The sequence below is a fragment of the Notolepis coatsorum genome (assembly GCF_963971535.1).
Source record: "Notolepis coatsorum genome assembly, chromosome: 12".
Classification (NCBI taxonomy): Eukaryota; Metazoa; Chordata; class Actinopteri; order Aulopiformes; family Paralepididae; genus Notolepis; species Notolepis coatsorum.
Window position 1 is genome coordinate 16,514,822 of NC_140176.1, and position 23,986 is coordinate 16,538,807.

The 23,986-nt window shown below is 44.9% G+C and overlaps 1 protein-coding gene across 1 annotated transcript in view; it reads right to left on the reverse strand.

Moving 5' to 3' along the window:
• Nucleotides 1-9,799: 9,799 nt before the first annotated feature.
• rnf152 (ring finger protein 152) overlaps nucleotides 9,800-23,986 on the reverse strand; it is a gene marked incomplete at its 3' end in the record, with an annotated part of 71,477 nt that continues 57,290 nt past the window's right edge. The window contains exon 2 of the mRNA XM_084326283.1: nucleotides 9,800-10,771. Within this exon, the coding sequence (XP_084182409.1) occupies nucleotides 9,800-10,483 (684 nt within the window). The 5' untranslated portion in view covers nucleotides 10,484-10,771. The remainder of the gene's footprint in view (nucleotides 10,772-23,986) is intronic.

Genomic DNA, 23,986 nt, shown 5'->3' on the forward strand with positions numbered 1-23,986 from the left:
TTTCCATCAGCACTTTGTCTATTTTGCCATACACTAATATATGGGCAGTACCCCAAGACAGACTGCCCATATAAAAATGATCTTGGTGGTCTGAGGGCAGTAGCCCCCTCCCTTTGTTCCCTCCCTGGGGCAGCACTTAAGTTAAGTACCCTCCCTTTGTTCACTTTGGGAGCTAGCCACCATCCCCCCAAATATAACACCTGAGTGCTAGTTCTATAGTGGCAGAGGAGCAGCAGAAGTGGTTTGAATTTTCAGTGCTGCATCTGTAACTGAGGTCACTAGAAACCTGCACTCAGGCAGCAGCCACACATTACTCTCTCTCTCACAGAGCAAACAAACACACCTACAATATTTAACAAATGCAGACACCATCTATATTCCCATTCATTATGATTACCTGTATACACTCGCATAACATACACAGAGATCATCCACTGTCTTCGGGGGGAAAAACTGTGTTGACAAGTCAATAGGCAACAAAGAACCATAGACCAATGAAAGCAGCTTCCTGCACTATTCCTTTTACACTATCACATTATTACCTTATTACACTATCACATTATTACACTATTACACTATCACATTATTACCTTATTACACTATCACATTATTACCTTATTACACTATCACATTATTACACTATTACACTCACATTATTACATTATTACACTATCACATTATTACCTTATTACACTATCACATTATTACACTATCACATTATTACCTTATTACACTATCACATTATTACCTTATTACACGATCACATTATTACACTATCACATTATTACCTTATTACACTATCACATTATTACTAGTGCCGTCAGGCGATAAACAAAATGTATCTAATTAATTACAGGATTTGTAATTAATTAATCTAATTAATCACATTTTAACCGCATAACCATTTTAGGCCTGATATTCTATATTCTATAATCATATTTCAAATGGCATGTGTCCGGATGGCATAATTCAGTACTGTATCTAAAAAACCTTCTGTTTAACCATCTTCCATTTATTCATTTGCTTAGATTTTTCAGGTCTGGTAAATTTTAGCATGGTGTTATTCACAGTCAAAGATAAAGAAAAAAATTTATTGAATTGATATTCTCATTTGGTTCATTACAATTTACTCAAGCCTAGTAACAGACACATGCACTAGATCCACAAAGAATGGATTGCACGGAGCAAGTTGCACCCTTACTTAAAATTCATTATGAATTGAAAATGGGGGACCCTGGTCTGCATCCCCTTAACAATTGTATGTATTGAGCTGTACTGTATTGTACCCATTCTGCAATCTGTTAATAAAGTTTTCATTCAATCAATCAATCTGCACGTGATTGATTGAATGAAAATTGTATTAGCAGATTGCAGAATGGGTACAATACAGTACAGCTCAATACATACAATTGTTAAGGGGATGCAGACCAGGGTCCCCCATTTTCAATTCATAATGAATTGTAAGTAAGGGTGCAACTTGCTCCGTGCAATCCATTCTTTGTGGATCTAGCCCACAGTATTTCTGACACTGGGAATACATTCCCTGAGATCCATAGATGTCCCTAGAATCAGATCACATTACTACACTATTATAATATCACATTATTACCGTATTACACCATCACATTATTACACTATTATAATATCACATTATTACCTTATTACACTATTACCCTATCACATTACCTAATGACATTATTACACTATCACATTATTACACTATCACATTATTACCTTATTACATTATTACACTATTACACTATCACATTATTACCTTATTACACTATCACATTATTACCATATTACACTATCACATTATTACACTATTATAATATCACATTATTACACTATTACACTATCACATGATTACACTGTTACACTATCACAAGAAAGAAAGAAAGAAAGAAAGAAAGAAAGAAAGAAAGAAAAGAAAGAAAGAAAGAAAGAAAGAAAGAAAGAAAGAAAGAAAGAAAGAAAGAAAGAAAGAAAGAAAGAAAGAAAGAAAGAAAGAAGAAAGAAAGAAAGAAAAGAAAGAAAGAAAGAAAGAAAGAAAGAAAAAGAAAGAAAGAGAAAAGAAAGAAAGAAAGAAAGAAAGAAAGAAAAAAAGAAACATTTTAAACGTGGCAGCTGAAGTAAAGGAAGTGTGTGGACTGCTGGGGGCTGTGATTGTACTCTGCATGTGGTTGTCATTAGTGGCTATAAATAGGGCTATAAATAGAAATAGAGGTGGTTTTGCTGGAACAAAGGTAACTGCAATTGGTCCTGGTGGAGAGTGTTAATTACCTCCCTGACATAATATCAATAAATATTTGAGAAAGGCACAGAAGAGGTACCTGAGGGGAAACAATTAAAGCTAACGACACTCTTGCCCATTTGACCCTACACAAATGGGCTGGCCCATATGGAAAAAATATCTCACCATAATGAGAAAGGAATTCTTTATATTATACTATAAAGACATATATATATCTTTATATTTATATATAAAGCGACATATACAGTATATATTCCCATATGCCTTTCATTTGAGTTAAATGTGATCTAAATATGAGCTTTTTCATTCATAATCAGACAACTAAATCCAAAACACAATGAGTGTATGTATTGACCCCTGACCCCAGATCAGCCATCCTACTTGTGTGATCAAATGCAGGGCCCTGGACCAGAAGATATGATCACATTAACCCTTTCACTACCACACTACCAAAGGGTTAACCCTTTCACTGCGACAATACAGAAGGTTAACCCTTTCACTCGGTTAACCGTCTGTGGTAGTGAAAGGTTAACCGTCTGTAGTGTGGTAGTGAAAGGGTTAACCGTCTGTAGTGTGGTTGTGAAAGGGTTAACCCAGTCTTGACCTCCCAGCTAATCCCTGCCGGAGCTGATAAGATAAGATATTCCTTTATTGATCTCCTTGGGGAAATTCAGGAAGATCTCAAGGTAGTCCTGTTAACATACTAAACACTACATGGACTTGTACCAGCTTATACACACCATCCAGGGCTCTCTGCTCTCACAATGTACATCTCCTGCTATTCCCTCATGCTGACTCAGTGCTGATCTTTTAAAATCAGACATGCCTGTTCTCACGATCATATGATCTATCCCTTTTGGCTTATACAATAGTGACCAAACTGTATTTTAAATCTTAATTGACCATCCATTTTATTTTATTTAAATTGACTGATATTTTAATCTCTGTGAAGTCCTTTGTTGAGGCATACTTTGTGATGTTGGACTTTGGTCCCATCAGTGGTTATCATGAGATAATGACATAATGATAATGGAGATAAAACCCTGTGAGGTCCTCGGTTGCAAAATTACAACATCATACCCGTACCCGTTGCACCTGACGTGGGGAGACATGAGAAAACACGTTGCACTCTTCTTCTGCACCTAAAATGAAGACCGCTGGAGACCTCGTGGGTTTAAGAGTCTTTTTTTTTTAATGTCACACACTTTTTTTTTTTTTTTTTATGGTTCACCAAAACAGCTGCTCGTGTCGTCGACTCCCGACACCAACAGAGAGACTACTACAGGAAGTTTACAGCACTGACAAACACGCAGGCACAGAAATGACAAGCCTCCCTCCCCTCCTCACACCCATCACATCGCCCATAGAGTTTCTGCAAAATGAAACATACACGTCGTTTCGGATAGAAAATCAACTACAGTACAGGCTAACAGGCTGGACATTAGAGGCCGTTCTCTCTATCTCTCTGTTTCTCCTAATTACAGAATTAGTCTTTTTTTTTATGTGTCAAAAACTGGTGCAAAAAATTAAGGGGATTCAAATGTACAGTTTTACCATTGGTCCTCTTTCACTGCAGAATGATGTAATTGAACAGGGAAAGGGTAGTCATGACAACAGCAAATGAAAAGAAAGCAAGAAAATGCATATTCAAACCGTTGCATTCCTTGGCTTTGCGTTTTTTCAAATCAAAAAGAGCGCTAAACGCTGTGTTTGTTCCACATGCGTTAAAAAAATAACTGAACCGACCTCGTACAGCATACTGTATATCAACGGTACATAACGGTATAGCAACTACACATCCATCGCATCTACTGTACGATGATTGATTGGTACAGAGTAAGGACTTCGACGGCTTCATCCATCATGAATCGACTGCATGACCACGGCCCCCCGGAGTTGGAATCGACCCATGGCGCAGCTGGAGGGGTGCGGGGGGGGGGGGGGCAGTCACCAAGGTTATATTATTGCTGTTTGTATTGGTATCAGCACACGCTGTCATTCCTGCTTAGGGTTTGTGTGTGTGTCATTAGAGCCCCTGCCGGTGACTGAAATCCTCTACTGCTTCCACTGCCTCTCAGGAACCACTGAAAGAGCGGTCGCTATATAGACCACAGGAAGTGACATTCCATTTGGACCCACCCCCCCCCTCGTTCAAAAGCTTTACTATTTACTATGGAGACGGCATGATATTTAGCGATATAAAACACTGAATCGGCTTAAAACATTTCCTCCCATTGATAAGTGCATAAAACTATGAATACAATCAAATAAAATATAATAAAATAAAACCTTCCCAGAGGCTCCAGTTTGCTTGATCTGACCCCCCCCCCCCCCAGGAAACAGCCGTGAATACTGTAAATGTAGCTATTCCCCCACCCTTTTGTTGTCCTTTCCGGGGGAGCTATTCATCTAGAATCTGGATCGAGCAAAATGGATAACAGCTGTGTCTGGGAAACACACAAATGTTTTTTGATTTTAGTTTAGTTTGTTTAGTTTTTTATTCATTTGGGGGGGGGGGGGGGGGGGGGAACGGAATGTCACTTCCTGCAGTGCAATGGAGGCACGTGGTGAACCATTAGGCCCCCTATACTCACCTCCACTCAGTCCATTCAACATCTCCATGACGATTGGAAGCCACCGCAGGGGGAGGAGTCATGGAGATGCTGCAGGTGACTGATCATCACTCTCTCAACAGGTGCACGGTAATAGGGAGGTGTAGTCTGACGTCACTGGTTGTTCCACCCGTATAGGGATTTATCATTGGGAAAATGGATTATCGGCTATTGTAACAATTCTGCCTCGTGAACATTGAAAAGCTTTACATTTTGCACAAAACGAGTTCCCTTCTATCACTAACATTATTGTTTAAAAATGTTGGTTGAAATAAAATTTCGCGTTTATTTTTTTTATGATTAATTGCGAATATTTTCATGTTGAGTTATAGATTGTGGATGAATAAGCACAGAAAGGTACACCGTGCCAATGTTAATGCTTTATTTGTTTTAAACGAGGCGATTTAGAAATGGGCAATGGGGAAATACATTGCGTTGGACAGAGGGTGGAACACGAAAAACGGCAATGACGTCACCACTACACCTCCCTATTAGCCTGGCCATACTGGTGATTACTCATGCCTTAAACACAGCAGTCTGTAAAAACAACCAGAACCACAGTCCTAATGGAGGCTGGTGGTCGGACCTCCAGAACAGGTAATATAGGGGACTCATTGAATGGACTCTATGTTTTTATTTTTTTTTAAGGTCCCATATTATACTCCTTTTCAACAAGTGAATATAGGTCTCTGATGTGGCCCCCGAAACAGTCTTTGACGTTTTCTCGTTGAAAATACCGTCCAGATTATTCTTTCTAGCATGCCTCTATACCCCTCCGTTTCACACAAATGGGTAAAATGTTGTCAGAAACATATTCTAGGTTCAAAGGAGAAGGTTTATGAGAAAGCCGCCATTTTTACAGAAAGGAACTCAAGGAATGCGCATTGCAATGAGCTTATTTTGTGTGACATCACATAAAGACAGTCAGTCCACATGGCTCGTTTAAAGGCACATTTTCTGAATACGGGCTACTGTGTGTAAAATGTGACTGGGTTGTCTTATTTCACAGTTTGTGTGTTAGCAGGGCCCATCAGAGACCCACATGTATGTACTGCACAAAAATGAGTTTTTCATAATATGGGAGCTTTAAAACATTCAAGCAGCCATATTACTGAGTTGGGAGGATTCTCACCGGCGGTCATGTTACTTGTCGCTGCTGTCGGGACGAAACCTCATAACTCCATTTTTTGAATTTTTTTTTATTATATAAATCAACTCCGTAGATCATCCTCCATATGTGTGTGTGGGTTTTACAAAGTTTAAACAATGGAAAGCATTAAACCGATCATCTGTCTAAACCTCCTAACTCTAATCACCCTCAAATCTGTGTTAGTTTTTTTCATCTGCTGAAAAGTTGGGTTTTTGGAGTTTATGAGGTTTTGTCCCGACAGCAGCGTTGTGTTACTTGTGTTACACCCACTCCCAGTACCTAAACGGTACTGAAGGAGCTGCTGCTATCTTTGAAAGACCAAACATACAGTGAGAGCCCTGATCCTAGATCAGACTCCTATTACTAACCGAATAAAACATGTAAACAAAAACAAACAAGGAAACATCAGTAAGAACCAGGAAATTACAATCATTCTGTACATGACTATACAAGAGTTCACCCTGTCTGTTGTGTGTGTGTGTGTGTGTGTGTGTGGTGTGTGTGTGTGTGTGTGTGTGTGTGTGTGTGTGTGTGTGTGTGTGTGTGTGTGTGTGTGTGTGTACTGTACACTTAATCGCTTCAGTAATACTCTAAAGGACCATACCAGTCTTAATTTTGACTTCTCTCCATTACTAGAGATCGTCCCTGTCTTTAACTAATGTTGTGTTCTTCATAGGTGTATAAAGTGTATGTTTTGGTAGATCTCAGCCTACCTTTCACACTGCCCTTGATGTTGAAAAGTGGTGGAAATATATTCCATGAAACTTGAAAATCGCTAGACATACAGTAGGTAATTCACCCTTCTGAAAACAATTGCACCTTCACGTTCACAAAATGTTACCAAATGACGCAAATCTTCAAATTCGCACAGCAACGGTGAGACAATGACAAGCGCACCCAACTGAATGAAGTTCAAAGTGTGCGGGGCTTGCAGTAAAAAGTGTTCAACTCAGTGGTTTTCAGAAGGCTGAGTTACATTATGCCTAGCAACTTTCAAACAACTTTCAAGTCTCGCAGGGTATTTTCCACTAGCCTAGGGCTGCAGAATATATAGTTTCAGCATCGATTCAGTGCACATACGCAATAGTGACATTAGCGAAGGGCGCAATTTCTTTGTTTGTTTTTTTGTGAAGGACGTTAAGGTTGTTCATTGTAAATGTAATGCTTTAACTGGGAAGCAGCGAGAAACAGCCTGGATCTCTCCTGGATCTCTGGAGTATTCTCACAATACAATGGTGTCACGGTGAGTCAGTATTAAACAACTGCCTAATTTCCCTCCAGAATCACCCCAATCATTGCTAGAGCGACTCATTCGTCCCCAAATGGAGCTCTTGGAAGTTAAAAGCTGCATAGATCTGCTGAAATGATGGTGCTCCTGTATTTTATCACATCGCAATATATTATCGCAAAGAAATCAAATGTACTGTATATATATTGCAATGTAATTTTCCCTCCAATATCATGCAGGCCTAATATCATCCACCCCTATTCAACATCAACGGCAGCGTGAATGGTGCTCAGTAGTGTAAGCTGGGGTTAGCTAAAACACACCGTATACACCTACTAAATGAGTTAAAGACAGGGGCAATTTTCCAGGGGTGTAAATTACTTGAGTAATTGTACTTCGTTACAATACTTAAGTACTGTTTTTGGGGATTTGTACTTTACTCGAGTATTATTAGGTTTGTATACTTGTACTTTTACTAGGGATGCTCGATATTGTCTTTTTTACAGATACGATATACCGATATTGTCCAACTCTTAATTTCCGATACCGATATCAACCGATATCACATTTGAATGCCGATATCGGCCGAAAATATGGGTAGGCCGATAATATCGGACATCCCTAACTTTTGCTACTTTTGCTCAATTACATTTCAGAGAGAAAAAAACATACTCTACATTTAAAATGCAGACCTACAAAGTACAAAGTACAAATCTCGCAGGTCCAACTATTTTAATTAGTATATTTGTTTCTCTGGCCGAACTAACGTTAACGTTATTAATCCTGCGGCCGCACTTTATTTAAAAACAGCCAATCAAATCCCCATCAATGGAAAATGAACCCGCCCATACCCATGCTGATTGGTCCTTGTGCAAGACTAGAAAGCAGGGATCTTTGATTAAACACCTGCTATCAGAAGAATAGACGAAGTTTAGTACTTAAGTACATTTAAAAGTAGAAACTTTTAAAACTTTTACTCAAGTGTGTTTTTAAGTATAATTTCTGGGTACTTTTTACACCCCTGGCAATTTGTGGTAACGGCGAGCGCAGTCATAATTAGACTTGTACAGTCCTTTAAAACGGATGAATCACCACAACGTATACAAAAGGAAAACAGAAAGGGAAAAAAACAGACCTTCATCTCTGCAGAGAGACGCCAAAGATATTCAAAGCCAATAAATCCATGAGGTCATTATGGAAAACTAAACCCTGTGACCACCCACTCTGAACCCATTATTTGAAACCCCTCCCCCTCCCTGACACACACACACACACACACACACATGGAAATACACACAAAAGAAACACACACAATCTCAGTCGATTCCGGTAGCCAGCGATTCTGGATCAAAGACAGTATTAAGATGAGGAGAATCGATGGCGAATAGGCGGCAGTGGTGGTGACCTGGTCCCCGTTAAAGAGAATCCGTCATGAGGAGCATAATGGTTGTCTGGTCGGATGAGCAGGAACAACGGAACATTCTAATCCTCGCCATGGCAACAGAACCCTCATTTACCCTACTGTATCTAATACTAAAACCCAGTGCTTTTAGAGTTAGATCATAAAATAGGCTGGCATATAACATAATCCATGTTTAATGTGTGTGTTTACAAAAGAATATGTATTTTTATCTCCAAATGGAGTTACTTTTTTTTTAACACTGTTTTTACTCTGAATGAGAAAGAGAGGGGGGGGGGATAAAGGATAAAATAGGAAGAGTCCCTCACGACTGAATGGAGCTCAGAGGCCCGGAGCTCTGGGGTTTACATGGTTAATTACTGCAGCAGTCGAAGAAGCGGAAAAGCAGCCAAGTCTCCGCGCGGTGTGTCGCTGCTGCGCCCACCGGGGAGACACTCTGCAGCACCGGCGCTCTGAACACCGTGACACCCCTGCACTCCATCACCCAGACACTAAACGGGGCGGCAAGCCGCCTGTGGTGTGTGTGTGTGCGTGCGCGTGTGCGTGTGCGTGTGTGTGTGTGTGTGTGTGCGTGTGCGTGTGTGTGTGTGTGTGTGTGTGTGTGTGTGTGTGTGTGTGTGTGTGTGTGTGTTTCAGACCAGTCCCCTGGTAATAGGCTACCAGGGCAGGGAAGTAAAAAAACAAAGGGGGGGGGGGGGTCAAGGTCAGCATAAGAGTGGGGTGGGGGTTGAACGTGTTCATAATGTATCTCCATTGCGTCCAGGTATTACCAGCGTCCTCCAAAACATCAAAACATGGGGAGGCAATGACATGGTTTCCCAGTTTGTGGTTCTGTTTTGTGCCATCTCTCTGTATCTCTCTCTCTCTCTCTCTCTCTCTCTCTCTCTCTCTCTCTCTCTCTCTCTGTCTCTCTCGTCTCTCTCGCTCTCTCTCTCTCTCTCTCTCTCTCTCTCTCTCTCTCTCTCTCTCTCTCTCTCTCTCTCTCTCTCTCTCTCTGACATGTGTCTAGTAGTCCCCTCCCCTCGGGAGAGTCTTGGGCTACGGAGAGGCAGGGAGTTCGGGGGGGTCTGGGTGGGGATCGGTTGTGGTGTGGTGGGGGGGAGACGGGGGGGGGGTCCTGCGGGGGGCGCTCCCCTCAGCCACAGGAGATGACGGTGAAGCGCTTGGAGATGCAGGACATGTTGTGCAGCACGATGCCCAGCAGGAAGAGCAGCACGCAGGCCACCAGGATGACCGTGCACACCCCGGACCACGTGGAGCCTTTACCCCCTCCTCCGCCTCCCCCCACCACGCCCCCGGGACCCCCTCTCCTCTCCACCACCATCTCCCCTCCCTCCATGTCCACCCGCAGGCCCTCCAGGCCCATGGCCAGGCCCAGCGCGTGATGCTGCTGCTCGGGCAGCACCGTCACCAGCGCCACCCCGCCCCCCTTCTGCTGCCCGCCGGCGGCCAGGAAGCGGCAGCCCAGGTCCCCCGGCAGGCCCAGCGCGCGCTCCTTGGACAGCGGCAGGGGCAGCATGTAGCAGCCGTTGCTCGGCAGCCGGATGAACACGGGCGTGTGCTCGGAGGCGTGCGGGATGGCGATGACGGTGATGATGTCGGGGTCGTCGGGCAGCTGGGAGACGGAGACGCCGGCGGGCAGCCGGGTGACGCCGCGGCACCACGGGCAGCGGATCTCCTTCTGGCTGCTGCGCATCTGCGTCAGGCACACGGAGCAGCAGGTGTGGCGGCAGTCCAGCAGCTTGGGCCGCCGCCGCGGGCTGTAGTAGTTGAAGCAGATCTGACACTCCAAGATGGAGTCCTGGGACAGGGTGTCCATTTTGTTTTGGTGGTGGTGGTGGTGGAAGGTCGGGCCGGCCCGCCTGCTCCTCCTCCTCCTGCTGCTCTAAAATTCAACCCGAATATCCGGGATGGTATAGGAGGAAGACTCTGGTGGTAATTTATTCGGCCGAATAGGTCGAATAGTAAAACAGATATCTCCCAATGTTGTGTGTGTCGTAATCCTTTTGCCGAGCTCGGTTTGGGAAAACCGCAGTTAGCTCCTCCTCCGCCGCTGGGCCTCTGCAGCTGTACGTCACAGTCCCTGGCTGGCCACACGGTACTTCATCTGGGAGAGGAGACAGAGAGGAGACGGCGTTAATGAGACGAAGCGGGGGGAGGGGACCGGGGGCGCGCGCCGATTTAAACATCAACATCACATGAGAGACATATCCTCGTATAATGTGTACTTGTTCTGTTGTGTTTTTGTATGTGTCCTTTGTTTATTTTTTTGTTGTGTGTTATCTGTGTTCTGATTCTGTATTACATCATTGCACAAAATGTGGGACCCTCTCGAAAACGAGATACTGTATCTCAATGTGGTTTTCCCCAATAAAGAATTTCAATATATCAACGCGCGAACGCCGCCACACCCAGACGGAAGAGCAGACACAACGCTTGGATGTTTCGGCCTGTGTGCGTGGCGTGTGCGTGTGTGTGTATGTGTGTAGTGTATGTGTTGTTTGTGTGCCTCATCATCACCCTGCATCTCCCTCATTCATCACCCCACAGATTAGTCAGATGGCTGACCTACCCCGATCAACACTCATCACATCAGTGCCACATCACCACACCATCTCTCTCACACTTATCTCACCTCCATGTCTCTCACCCTTTCTGTCTGTCTCTCACACACACACACACACACACACACATGCTGTACACACACACACACACACACACACACACACACACACACACACACACACACACACACACACACACACACACACACACACACACACACACACACACACACACACACACACACACACACACACACACACACACACACACACACACACACACACACACACACACACACACACACACACACAATACAATGCTGTCTCAGACACATTCATGTACTGCACATAGATGACACATGCATATACACACATATACACAGGTGCACATACAGGTGTACTATACACAGTGTCAGTATCATCAGTATCAACCTGTGTAGCTCAAGGCATAGAGTAGGCATGGCACGCTGAGCATGGCACTAACACTGCCAGGGTTTGGGGTTTGATTCCTGACTGTGATTCCACCCAGTATGGAAAAATGGTCTAAGCACTGGAGCGGCTGGGTAGTGTAGAGGTCTAAGCACTGCTGTGGCTGGGTAGTGTAGAGGTCTAAGCACTGCTGTGGCTGGGTAGTGTAGAGGTCTAAGCACTGCTGTGGCTGGGTAGTGTAGAGGTCTAAGTACTGCTGTGGCTGGGTAGTGTAGAGGTCTAAGCACTGCTGTGGCTGGGTAGTGTAGAGGTCTAAGCACTGCTGTGGCTGGGTAGTGTAGAGGTCTAAGCACTGGAGCGGCTGGGTAGTGTAGAGGTCTAAGCACTGCTGTGGCTGGGTAGTGTAGAGGTCTAAGCACTGCTGTGGCTGGGTAGTGTAGAGGTCTAAGCACTGCTGTGGCTGGGTAGTGTAGAGGTCTAAGTACTGCTGTGGCTGGGTAGTGTAGAGGTCTAAGTACTGCTGTGGCTGGGTAGTGTAGAGGTCTAAGTACTGCTGTGGCTGGGTAGTGTAGAGGTCTAAGCACTGCTGTGGCTGGGTAGTGTAGAGGTCTCATATGTTCCCGTAACTCCAGCATCATTAACACCACGGTAACTCCCCTACATGTATCTGACCATTCCTTCATATCCTTCTCACTAACTCTCATGCTTAACCGAAAGGTCTTCACCCCAACTCAAACCGTCTCACTCAGACGCAACCTGGCCTCCCTATCCCCCTCCACCCTCTCCTCTGACATACTATCCGCTCTACCTTTGAGTGACACCTTCTCTGCTCTCCCCACAGAGATGGCAACCTCCACCCTCCTCTCAGCCCTTGCAACCTCCTTCGACAAGCTCTGTCCCCTCGTTGAGAAACCTGCCCGCCGTTCCCCACCCAGTCCATGGCTGACGGATGCAGTGAGAGAACAAAGACAGGTCCTGAGAGCGGCTGAGAGGAAGTATAGAAAGTCACGCCTCACTGCTGACATCGACACATATCATAACCTCTTGTTAACATTCTCCAAAACCATTACTAATGCCAAAGCTTCTTTCTTTCACCATAGGATCGAGGCCTCTGCCAAGAATCTTCGCAAACTGCATGCTACCATGTCCTCTCTCCTCACCCCCCCCCCCCCCCCCACCCCCTCCTCCCTCATCTTTTTCTGCCGAAGACTTTGCTGTCTTCTTTGAGGAAAAAGTGGAGAACATCCGCAGCTCCTTCTCCCAACCCCCACCCATTCCAAACGCTGAATCGAGAACCTCATCCTTGACTCTGTCATCTTTCTCTCCCATTACAGAAGCCGAGACCCTGACACTGGTAACGTCGAACCGTCCGACTACATGCCAGCTGGACCAGCTACCCTCCCCACTCCTCCAGACCATAGCACCGGACATCCTCCCATTCCTAACTGCAACCATCAACTCCTCACTCAACTCGGGGGTGGTCCCCACCTCCCTAAAACAAGCCAGAGTCACGCCCCTCATAAAAAAAACAACCCTGAACCCCACCGTCATAGCCAACTATCGTCCTGTCTCTCTTCTCTCCTTCCTTTCTAAAACACTTGAACGTGCTGTATCCAACCAACTTACTGCTTATCTCTTACAGAATGACCTCCTAGACCCCAATCAGTCTGGCTTCCGGACTGGCCACTCCACAGAAACGGCCCTCATTGCGGTCACAGAGGCTCTTCACTTAGCAAAAGCGAAAGGCCTCTCCTCTGTCCTGATTCTCCTAGATCTATCTGCAGCCTTCGACACAGTCAACCATCAGATCCTCCTCGCGGCCCTCGCAGGAATGGGAGTGGCTGGATCTGCGCTGACATGGCTGACATCATACCTCAACGACCGCTCCTACCAAGTGTCATGGAGAGGGACTCTGTCGGCCACCCGCCCCCTCCGGACGTGTGTCCCCCAGGGCTCGGTCCTAGGACCCCTTCTCTTCTCCCTCTACACTAAATCACTGGGTAACATTATCACGTCTCATGGCTTCTCATATCATTGTTATGCCGATGATACTCAACTCTTCCTCTCCTTCCCTCCCTCAGATATCCACGTCTCTGAGCGGATCTCGGCCTGTCTGTCCGACATCTCCGCCTGGATGACGACCAACCACCTCAAACTGAACCTAAGCAAAACAGAATTGCTCCACCTGCCGGCCAAATCCTCCCCCCTGACCGACCTCTCCATCACAGTCGAGAATGCAGCTGTGACCGCGTCCCCGACCGCAAAGAACCTTGGTGTTGTCCTCGATGACCAGTTGAACTTCTCTGCTCACATCGCAGCAACAACCAGAACCTGCAGATTCCTCCTGAGCAACGTCAGAAGGATCCGCCCCTTCCTGACAAAAGAAGCCACCCAACTCCTCGTCCAATCAACAGTCATCTCCCGCCTCGACTACTGCAACGCACTGCTAGCTGGCCTCCCGGCCACTGCCACCAAGCCTCTTCAACTCATTCAAAACGCAGCGGCCCGCCTGATCTCAAACCTACCGAAGTCGGCCCATGTCACCCCACTTCTTAGGGACCTGCACTGGCTCCCCATTGCTGCACGGATCCGTTTCAAGGCCCTCGACCTAGCATACCGTGCGGCAAAGGGAACCGCTCCCGCCTACCTCCGGTCAATGGTCTCTAACTACACACCCTCAAGACCCCTACGCTCTGCATCTTCTGGCCGCCTCAGACCTACTCCTATCCAAGCTCCCGGAGGGTCATCAAAGAGAAGCCGCCTATTCTCAGTCCTTGCCCCACAATGGTGGAATGAACTACCCATCCCAGTTAGGACAGCCGAATCCCGTCCAATCTTTCGCCGTCGACTAAAGACTCACTTCTTCAACCATTATCTGAAATGATATATAAATTTTTTTTTTAAATCTAACCCTGACTAACCTTACTGTCATGCACTTGTCCTAATAAACTAACCTACACTGTAACACGCAACACTTTGATGAGCATTGTTACTCAGCTGATAGAGTTGTACCCTTCTTGCTGTCTTGTCGTACAGAACTTGTAAGTCGCTTTGGATAAAAGCGTCAGCTAAATGACTAAATGTAAATGTAAATGTAAGTACTGCTGTGGCTGTGTAGTGTAGAGGTCTAAGCACTGCTGTGGCTGTGTAGTGTAGAGGTCTAAGCACTGCTGTGGCTGGGTAGTGTAGAGGTCTAAGTACTGCTGTGGCTGGGTAGTGTAGAGGTCTAATCCTAGCTGTCAGGTGAAACGAACTGGCTGGCAACTCCACAAGTATCGGATAAGGCATGTGGTCGTCTACACCCTCCCCGGACCGACAGTAGAGCAGTGCAATGACCAGGAAGGGAACATAAATTGAGGGATGGGTGAAAATGATAAAAAAAAAAACTAAGAAATTGAATCATAGCCAAGGTCTAGTTTTATATCCACACACACACACACACACACACACACACACACACACACACACACACACACACACACACACTCAGTTCTCTCTCAATCTACCAGTCGCTCCACACACACACACACACACACACACACACACACACACACACACACACACACACACACACACACACACACACACACACACACACACACACACACTCATTTATCTCTCATTCTACCAGTCGCTCCACACACACACTCCCTCTGGAGCCCACAGCTGAGTTTGAGAACCGACACTACTATACAGACCACTTATCTCACCACAGGAGCCCCACATGACCTGAGGCACACGCACACACACACACACACACACACACACACACACACACACACACACACACACACACACACACACACACACACACACACACACACACACACACACACACACACACACACACACACACACACACACACACACACACACACACACACACACACACACACACACACACACACACACACACACACACACAGATCCCCAGTGATACAGAGGCAGTTGTGAAATTGCTACCATGCAGCATAATAGATGGGGAGACATTACTGTGTATGACACATACTGTGCCTTTGAGACACCAGAGGACCACTGACAGTGATGATGAAGTCGACTCTGACGAAGCTCGGATTCCGATTGGTTCGATTATTTCGGTGTGTATCGGCCAATACCGAGTACTGATCCGAACAGTTTTTTTTTTTTTTTACTGAACAGTGCAGACAATCGCTTTGGAGTCACTGGATAAAAATGATTGAGATAACAATCCATTGTTTCTCCATTAGAAAGATCTAACGTGCTTCTATGAATAAAATTTAACTAAATAAATGTATTCCTGGCGCGTTACACATGGTTTTTTGGTATCAGATGTTAGTACCGGGTAAATTCTCCGGTACCAACACCCTGCTTCCGCCTGATATCAGACCGGTATTTGATACCGCTATCACTACAGGTACATCCATAGTATTTGTGTAGAAATTTAACTGGACTGACAGTCAGTGACAACTGAGCATTTGCCATTAAAACCTTATGTCGTGGTTTTCGTTCAAAGCATTACATTTAGCCTACACATGAATGGCAATAGATAAACACACATTTGTTTTGATTTAAAAGAGGAATGCCACCCATGTTAAAAGGCCCACATTAAATTGACATTAGCAACTTCAGAGGCCAGAATGTGGGACCTATAAACACATTTACTATCCACTAGCAGTCACTTTAACATGAACACACACACACACACACACACACACACACACACACACACACACACACACACACACACACACACACACACACACACACACACACACACACACACACACACACACACACACACACACACACACACACACACACACACACACACATATGCTGCACACGCTCACACTATGGTCACTTTACAAAATGAAAGGTCACTTTAAAAACAAGAACAGGAGTGGTTCTTGTATAGTAAATAGATGGATAGCAAGCTAGCATAAGGACACATAGTATAACTGTAGATTGTATAGTAAAGCATGTATAGTAGTGTACACATAAGACCCAGTGCCCCATCCGTAGCTAACAGTGTACTATCACAGGACCTAGCATGCCTTACCACGCTTTTGAAAAACGCATGTACATATACCTATGTCTTTACTCTTACGACTTGTATTATTGCACAAATGTCGCATTCTCATCCCTTGGATTCTTATTATTGTATTATTGTACTATGCCCAATCGTTGCGGGCAAGACCCCCCGCATTTCACTGTATACTTGTTGTATGCCGTGACAAATAAAACTCTTGACTTGACTTGATAGCATTGTGAGGCTGAACAACAGGACACATTGACTATGTAAATGTGCACAAAAAAAATTATATAAACATTTACACTTTTTTTAAATAGCTAAAAGCTAAAAGTGATTTTTGCAACCGAGGGCCTCACAAGGTTAAGGCTTCATATGATGTTGTTCCTGTTTCCCTGCGCAAGTCAGTGATTATTTGTGAATGTAGATCTGAAGTAAAAGAGAGAGGACCCTGAAATAGGTTCTTCCATTCATCCTCTAATATAAAATCTGGGGCTGCTCCTTAGACACCGACTTCACGGAGCCATAAAGCATTGAGTTCTTTTCACCCCCCCCTATGAGGTCTATATTCTATTATTGCTTACAGGTTTGAATCAGAATGAAAAGCTGATTTGGGGCGCGAGAGCTTCACACAAATATTTGATGGCCTCGTAAAGTTGGAGCACCCCATTCATTGTCTGTGGACTTTACATCCCGGTGACATCACTGATCGGAGGTCGCTCAGATATCGACTGAACTGTCGCAGGAATAACATACGCGTGTGAATTCTTAACGGCTTCCATCCCCCCTAGACCGATGAGCTATATTTTACAGACTGATGCGGTTGGATTTCATATCGATGCGTCCGTTATTGTCTTTACATAATAAGTAGGGGTGAATTATTTTCAACCTCTCCTATTGGCCACAGACTCCATAACATATGTGTTACTCCTCCTCCTCCTTGCATAATCTATGATGTTAATCTGCGAAGAAGCTGCCGTGATCGTTTGCCTTTACAGATGATTATGTCCGGTCAAAACAGCAGAGGAGATATTAAATCCGGCGGAGGGGCATTCCTGTACTTTCCTTCTCTGTGCATATTTTTTCAAGTGCGAAAACTGCTGAGGGGTGGGTGTCTAATCGTGGCTAGGTTTTTCTCTCCACATTCATCTCGACTGTAGTGATACCCCCCTCCCTCCAGATGCCTCTGTGGATAGGTAGGCTACAACAGACAGGGAGACAGATGGAACAGGCAGAAAGAGAGAGGGAGAAGGTGTTAGGGATGGGGGGGGGTGGTGGCAATAGATTGCCCTGCAAAACTGCACATCTCAGTCCCTTTATCAAAATGAGATCTTGTCCAATTAAACTTCTCACAGCTCCTCGCAGGAACACTAATATAGCTGTGACAGTTATCCGTTATGGCAAGGCCCGTGCAGACCAGTGCAGTTCAGTGAATTCCATTAGTCTGCTAAATCTACAGTAAACTCAAAACCCATTTACGGTGGTTAGGACCACCTGCTTCACTGATCAAGCACCCACCCCTCTCCAATTATCCTCCCTGCCCACCCCTCTCCAGTTCTCCCTGCTGCCCACCCCTCTCCAGTTCTCCTTGCTGCCCACCCCTCTCCAATTATCTCCCCTGCCCACCCTCTCCAATTCTCCCCCCTTCCCACCCCTCTCCAATTCTCCCCCAGCCCACCCTCTCCAATTCTCCCCCCTTCCCACCCCTCTCCAGTTCTCCCCCCTGCCCACCCCTCTCCAGTTCTCCCCCCAGCCCACCCTCTCCAATTCTCCCCCTGCCCACCCCACTCCAATTCTCCCCCCTTCCCACCCCTCTCCAATTCTCCCCCTGCCCACCCCTCTCCAATTCTCCCCCCTTCCCACTCCTCTCCAATTCTCCCCCCTTCCCACCCCTCTCCAATTCTCCCCCTGCCCACCCCTCTCCAATTCTCCCCACTGCTAAAATTCTTCCCACTACTACTACTACTATCACTACCACTGCTATCACTACTACCACCACCACTACTACTACCACTACTACTATCAGTACTACCACCACCACTACTACCACTACTACTATCACTACTACTGTAACTGAGGGGTACAATTCCCTGACTGTATTGAATAAGTATGGTATCATTAAACCACTACTGAGTTATGTACATTACTACTGGCCATACAGTACACATGTATATGAGATGAACACCCACACAATAACACGGCTTAACAAGGAAAGTACTGTTTATAATATTTATTAGAAGAGCACCAAGATTATCTTACATTTATTAAGAATGAGAGTTGCGCTTGTAAGGCGAAGAATGTGCATGAATAGGTCAAGAGCGTAAGTCCATGAGCATATTACGAAGGGGATAATTAATACCACCTGTAGCATAAGAATTATATAAGGTACACTCGTAGGTCAGCTGGAGATACTAGGGGGGTTCCCTCCGGTTGTAAGCCAGCAGGGGGGAGGATTTGTCGGTAGCAAAAGTCTGGATCAACGAGGAATAAGGAGACTCCAGGTACAGGAGACGGTGCAATAATCCCTTGATCCGTAGACAAAGCAACAGCTATTCTCCGGTATGCACTGCCGCATGGATGAAAGCTAGCCAGCCTCAGAGTCCTAGAGGCGGGCTCGACGGGGCTCCTCACAGGGTAAATCCCACACGGTAGTGGGGGTAGACGATTCTCTGCTCCAGCAGCCACAGGACCAAAGCAATATAATCCAGCCGAAAATGGCTCTGTAGTCGTCGGTGTAGGTTATCCAGTGTACATATCCACACGGTTCTCGTCTAGGGCTCCTCGGATGACGGCACAAGGTTAGGCCGCCCAGCCTGGATAAGCACACTAGCTCGGTACGATGAAACGTTGGTAATGCTGGTCACTGTAGAACGGTAGCCGCACGATACACTATACATAATAGACTATTACTTAATAATAGAATAGGTCGAACTCGACGATACAGCGTTAAACTCTGACACTTCAGCTATCAATTCGCACGCGGTCTCAAGGCTCTATTTCGGGGCAAAACGGGCCCACTTCACAGCACGTTGTATCGTGGTGAAGGCTTCAACTTATTGGGTTAACTAAGATTAGACTACTGCTGTATCCACCTGCGACGTATTTATACGTAAGGTGAATAATCTAGTACCAGCCTTATTTCTGTCTCGTATTACTGCGCAAATCTGGGCATGTTGAGACATGTCTTAGCGGTGACTTTGAACTAGACATTGGGGGTATGGTCGTGGCGCCTAGGGGTTCGCTGTCCAATAGGAGAACGAATATTATGGTCTGGCCTGTACTAGGTAAAGGGATATTCCGTGTATATGTACAAAGAATATACAAGGGATATACAAATACTATACAATATATCTCAAGTAATAAATATATATATTCGGTTTAATCTGACCCTTTGTAACAACTACCACCACCACTACTACTACCACTACTACTACTACCACCACCACCACCACTACCACTACTACTATCACTACTACCACCACCACTACTACCACTACTACTATCACTACTACCACCACTACCACTACTACCACTACTACTATCACTACTACCACCACCACTACTACCACTACTACTATCACTACCACCACCACTACTACTACCACTACTACTACCACTACTACTACCACTACTACTATCACTACTACCACCACCACTACTACCACTACTACTATCACTACTACCACCACCACTACTACCACTACTACTATCACTACTACCACCACCACTACTACTACCACTACTACCACCACCACTACTACCACTACTACTATCACTACTACCACCACCACTACTACCACTACTACTATCACTACCACCACCACCACCACTACTACCACTACTACCACCACCACCACCACTACTACCACCACTACCACTACTACTATCAATACTACCACCACCACTACTATCACCACTACTACTATCAATACTACCACCACCACTACTATCACTACTACTACTACTACTACTACTACTACTACTACTACTACTACTACTACTACTACTACTACTACTACTACTACTACTACTACTACTACTACTACTACTACTACTATTAGGGGTGACAGTGAGTGGCTCAGGAGTTAGAGCCGTCATCTGGTAATCCGGAGATTCCTGGTTCGATTCCCACTCCTCCCGAGCAGCATGTTGAAGTGTCCAAGACACTTAACCCCTAATTGCTCCCGATGTGCAGGTTGGCAGCTTGCATGGTTGCCTCAGCCATCGGTGTGTGAATGTGTGAGTGAATGGGTAAAATGTGAGGAACAAATTGTAAAGCACTTTGGATAAAAGCTGCTATATAAATGCAGCCATTTACCTTTTATCCAAAGCGACTTGTCAAAACAACGAGCCAGCAAAAGAGGTACCTCTCTGGCAATTGTCTAGAGCTTGAGAGTCTCTGAGTGCATAGTAGTATAGACATATTAGCATGCTAAGTAGTAGTATAAGTATAGTAGTAGGGTACATAATAGTAATATTTTTTGGCTCAGTCCACTGCATTCAGCACTGCCATGTTGGACAGCTCCGTCCAGAGTGTAATCAGGGGTTCCAACGTGCCGGCCCACATAACTAAAAAGATTGAGATTAATGCATTTGTAATGAAATAGTGTAGAATTCCGCCGCTACACTAAAGCAAAGCAACACCGACGTTCATCTCCCAGCCTCTCCTCTTTGTCTCCTTTCTCGTCTCCCTCCTTCCTGCTTCCATCCTCCTTTCTTTTATGGACATGTGCTGCTGTGTGTTTGACAGCAAGTGATGGTGGGGGAAAGAGAGAGTGAAACAGAGAAATAAATGGTGTGAGGGAAAGAGAGGTAGAGAAAGAAAGGTATAGAGATCGGGGGGGCTTTGGATAAAAGTGCTATATAAATGCAGCCATTTACCATTTACTATCACCACCACCACCACCACCACCACTACTATTATCACTACCTCCACCATTATCACCACCTTATTTTACTCCTCTTTCTCTGGGGGACCTAGTTCCTCCACACCCATACCATGTCAAAGTCAAGGAAAGTGTAGAGAAATCCTAGTAATTTCACGGCAAGAGGAGACAGAGAGAGAAAGAGAGTCTCTGTACTGTTGCCTATCATTGTATGTTGTTACTGTGTGCTGTTGTATGTGCTGTTTGATACTATTGTTGTTGTATGTACTGTTGTTCTGAAGGAATTACCCCCGGAGGACAATAAAGTCTAAAGTCTAAAGAGAGAGAGAGAGAGAGAGAGAGAGAGAGAGAGAGAGAGAGAGAGAGAGAGAGAGAGAGAGAGAGAGAGAGAGAGAGAGAGCGGGAGCGAGAGCGAGAGCGCGAGAGAGAGGGGGGTCTACCTTTGAGGGGGTGAGACAGCCCAGGGAATTACTGAATCCTTTTTCTAAAGATAAGGATTAGCTTTGATCTGACATACCGGTAAATGCATTGTGGCTCAATATTCCTCCCACTCTCTCTCTGTTTCTCTCACTCTGTTTCTCCATCTCTCTCTCTGTTTATCTCTCTCGGTCTCTGTCTCTCTGTGTTTCTCTCTCTCTTTCGTCATCCGCTCTCTTCTCTTCCTCCATCCTCCACTCGCTCCTCCTCCTCCTTCTTCTTCTCCTCCTCATTCCCTCGCTACTTTACCTCTACCTTCTTTCCTCTCTCCTCCTGTCTCTTTCAAGTCGCCGGCTGCACTTAAGATTCCGCTCCTCTGTGGCCCCCGATGACACACCATTCAGCCGGGCAGAGCAGGCCATGCAGAGCCACCACCACAATGCCTGAAGTGCTAGAGCCCGTTCAAAGTCTTGAATGGCCATGGATAAATCAGTGTTCCATGTTTTTTAAATAGAAAGGATTAGGGCAATTTCCAAGGAAATGTCTGTCTTCAGTGTATCAACAGATGTATAGTAACGGTTATCAGAAATTCAAGCTCACCAAAAATACCTCCTCGAACAAGAACAAGAACAGCGTACCGATAGCGTTAAAGGAGCGCGCCAACATTGGGAACACACATGGGAAAACGCTTACCGTCTTCTCCAGAGTCATACCAATTTCCTCTCTGTGCGTTCAGTAGAAATCTATCCAGCTCGAAGCTAGGCTAGCTTAGCACAAATTAATGGAAGCGGATACAGCGGATACTAGCCGTAGCCTATAGTCGGATAGCTTTCTACTAAACGCACAGAGAGGAAGCGCATTTCCCAAAACGTTGGCGTATTCCTCCTTGCTCCTTGTTAGGTAACTGACAGAGTTGTCACGTTAGTGCATGAAAAGATTGCATCACGTTCAAGGTCATAAAAAACTTAATTTATAATATTTCGTTCCAATTCCTTTCTTATGAATACCACTATGAACCTAACTCAACATATCTATCAAAGATTCCAAATATTTTCGTTTGTAGGGTTAGGGGTTGGGGTTAGGGTTGGGGTTAGGGTTAGGTTAGGGGACTGTTCCCCAACACTGAGCAAGCACGGGCACAGGGATGAGATTTTACCTTTTCCTAATCTTTCTGTCTGGGTAACCCTAACCCTAACCCTAACCCTAACCATAACCCTACAAACGGAAATATTTGGAATCTTTGATAGATATGTTGAGTTAGGTTCATAGTGGTATTCATAAAAAAGGAATTGGAACTAAATATTACAAATTAAGTTTTTTATTACCTTGAACGTGATGCAATTTTTTCATGCACTAACGTGACAACTCTGTCAGTTACCTAACAAGGCACAAGGGTTAAGGGTACAGACCAAATGACATCGGTACAACCGAGTACCGATTCATGCTAGATCAATTGGTACCAAATTTCAGTATCTTTTCATAGTTTAGTACAAGAGTGTATATGAGCCTTTTCCACAAATATATCTCTTGGGGTCTTTGGAAAGACCAGACAAGGCCAGATAATGTTGATATAAATAAATTTTTTAACATAATACATGATCATGCGATTTATTTTGTGTGGTGTGTTACAACAATACATAACAAAATGTTCTAAATAAATAACAAAATGTTCTACATAAATAACAATGTTGAAATTGAGAAGTTTGGACTTGTTTTTTTTTTACAACTGAAATAAAAAATTTCTTTTTATCTTGTTATTACAGAGAGAGTTAAGTACGGGAAAAAAAGTACCGTTGGGTACCCATACCGAATTCCAGGAACTGTTACAGCAGGTACCGGTATCGGTTCAAATGTGAGCGGTACCCATCCCTACTGCCACCGGGCCAAACAACCTCTCTGGGGGAAACCCTGACTTGCCAGGATATTGTGGAGGAATTTAACCCGGATCAATGAATGTAGTTAGTCAAATATAGACTTAGTTAACACGGGTTTATTTAGCTCAAACAGAGTAACAAAGT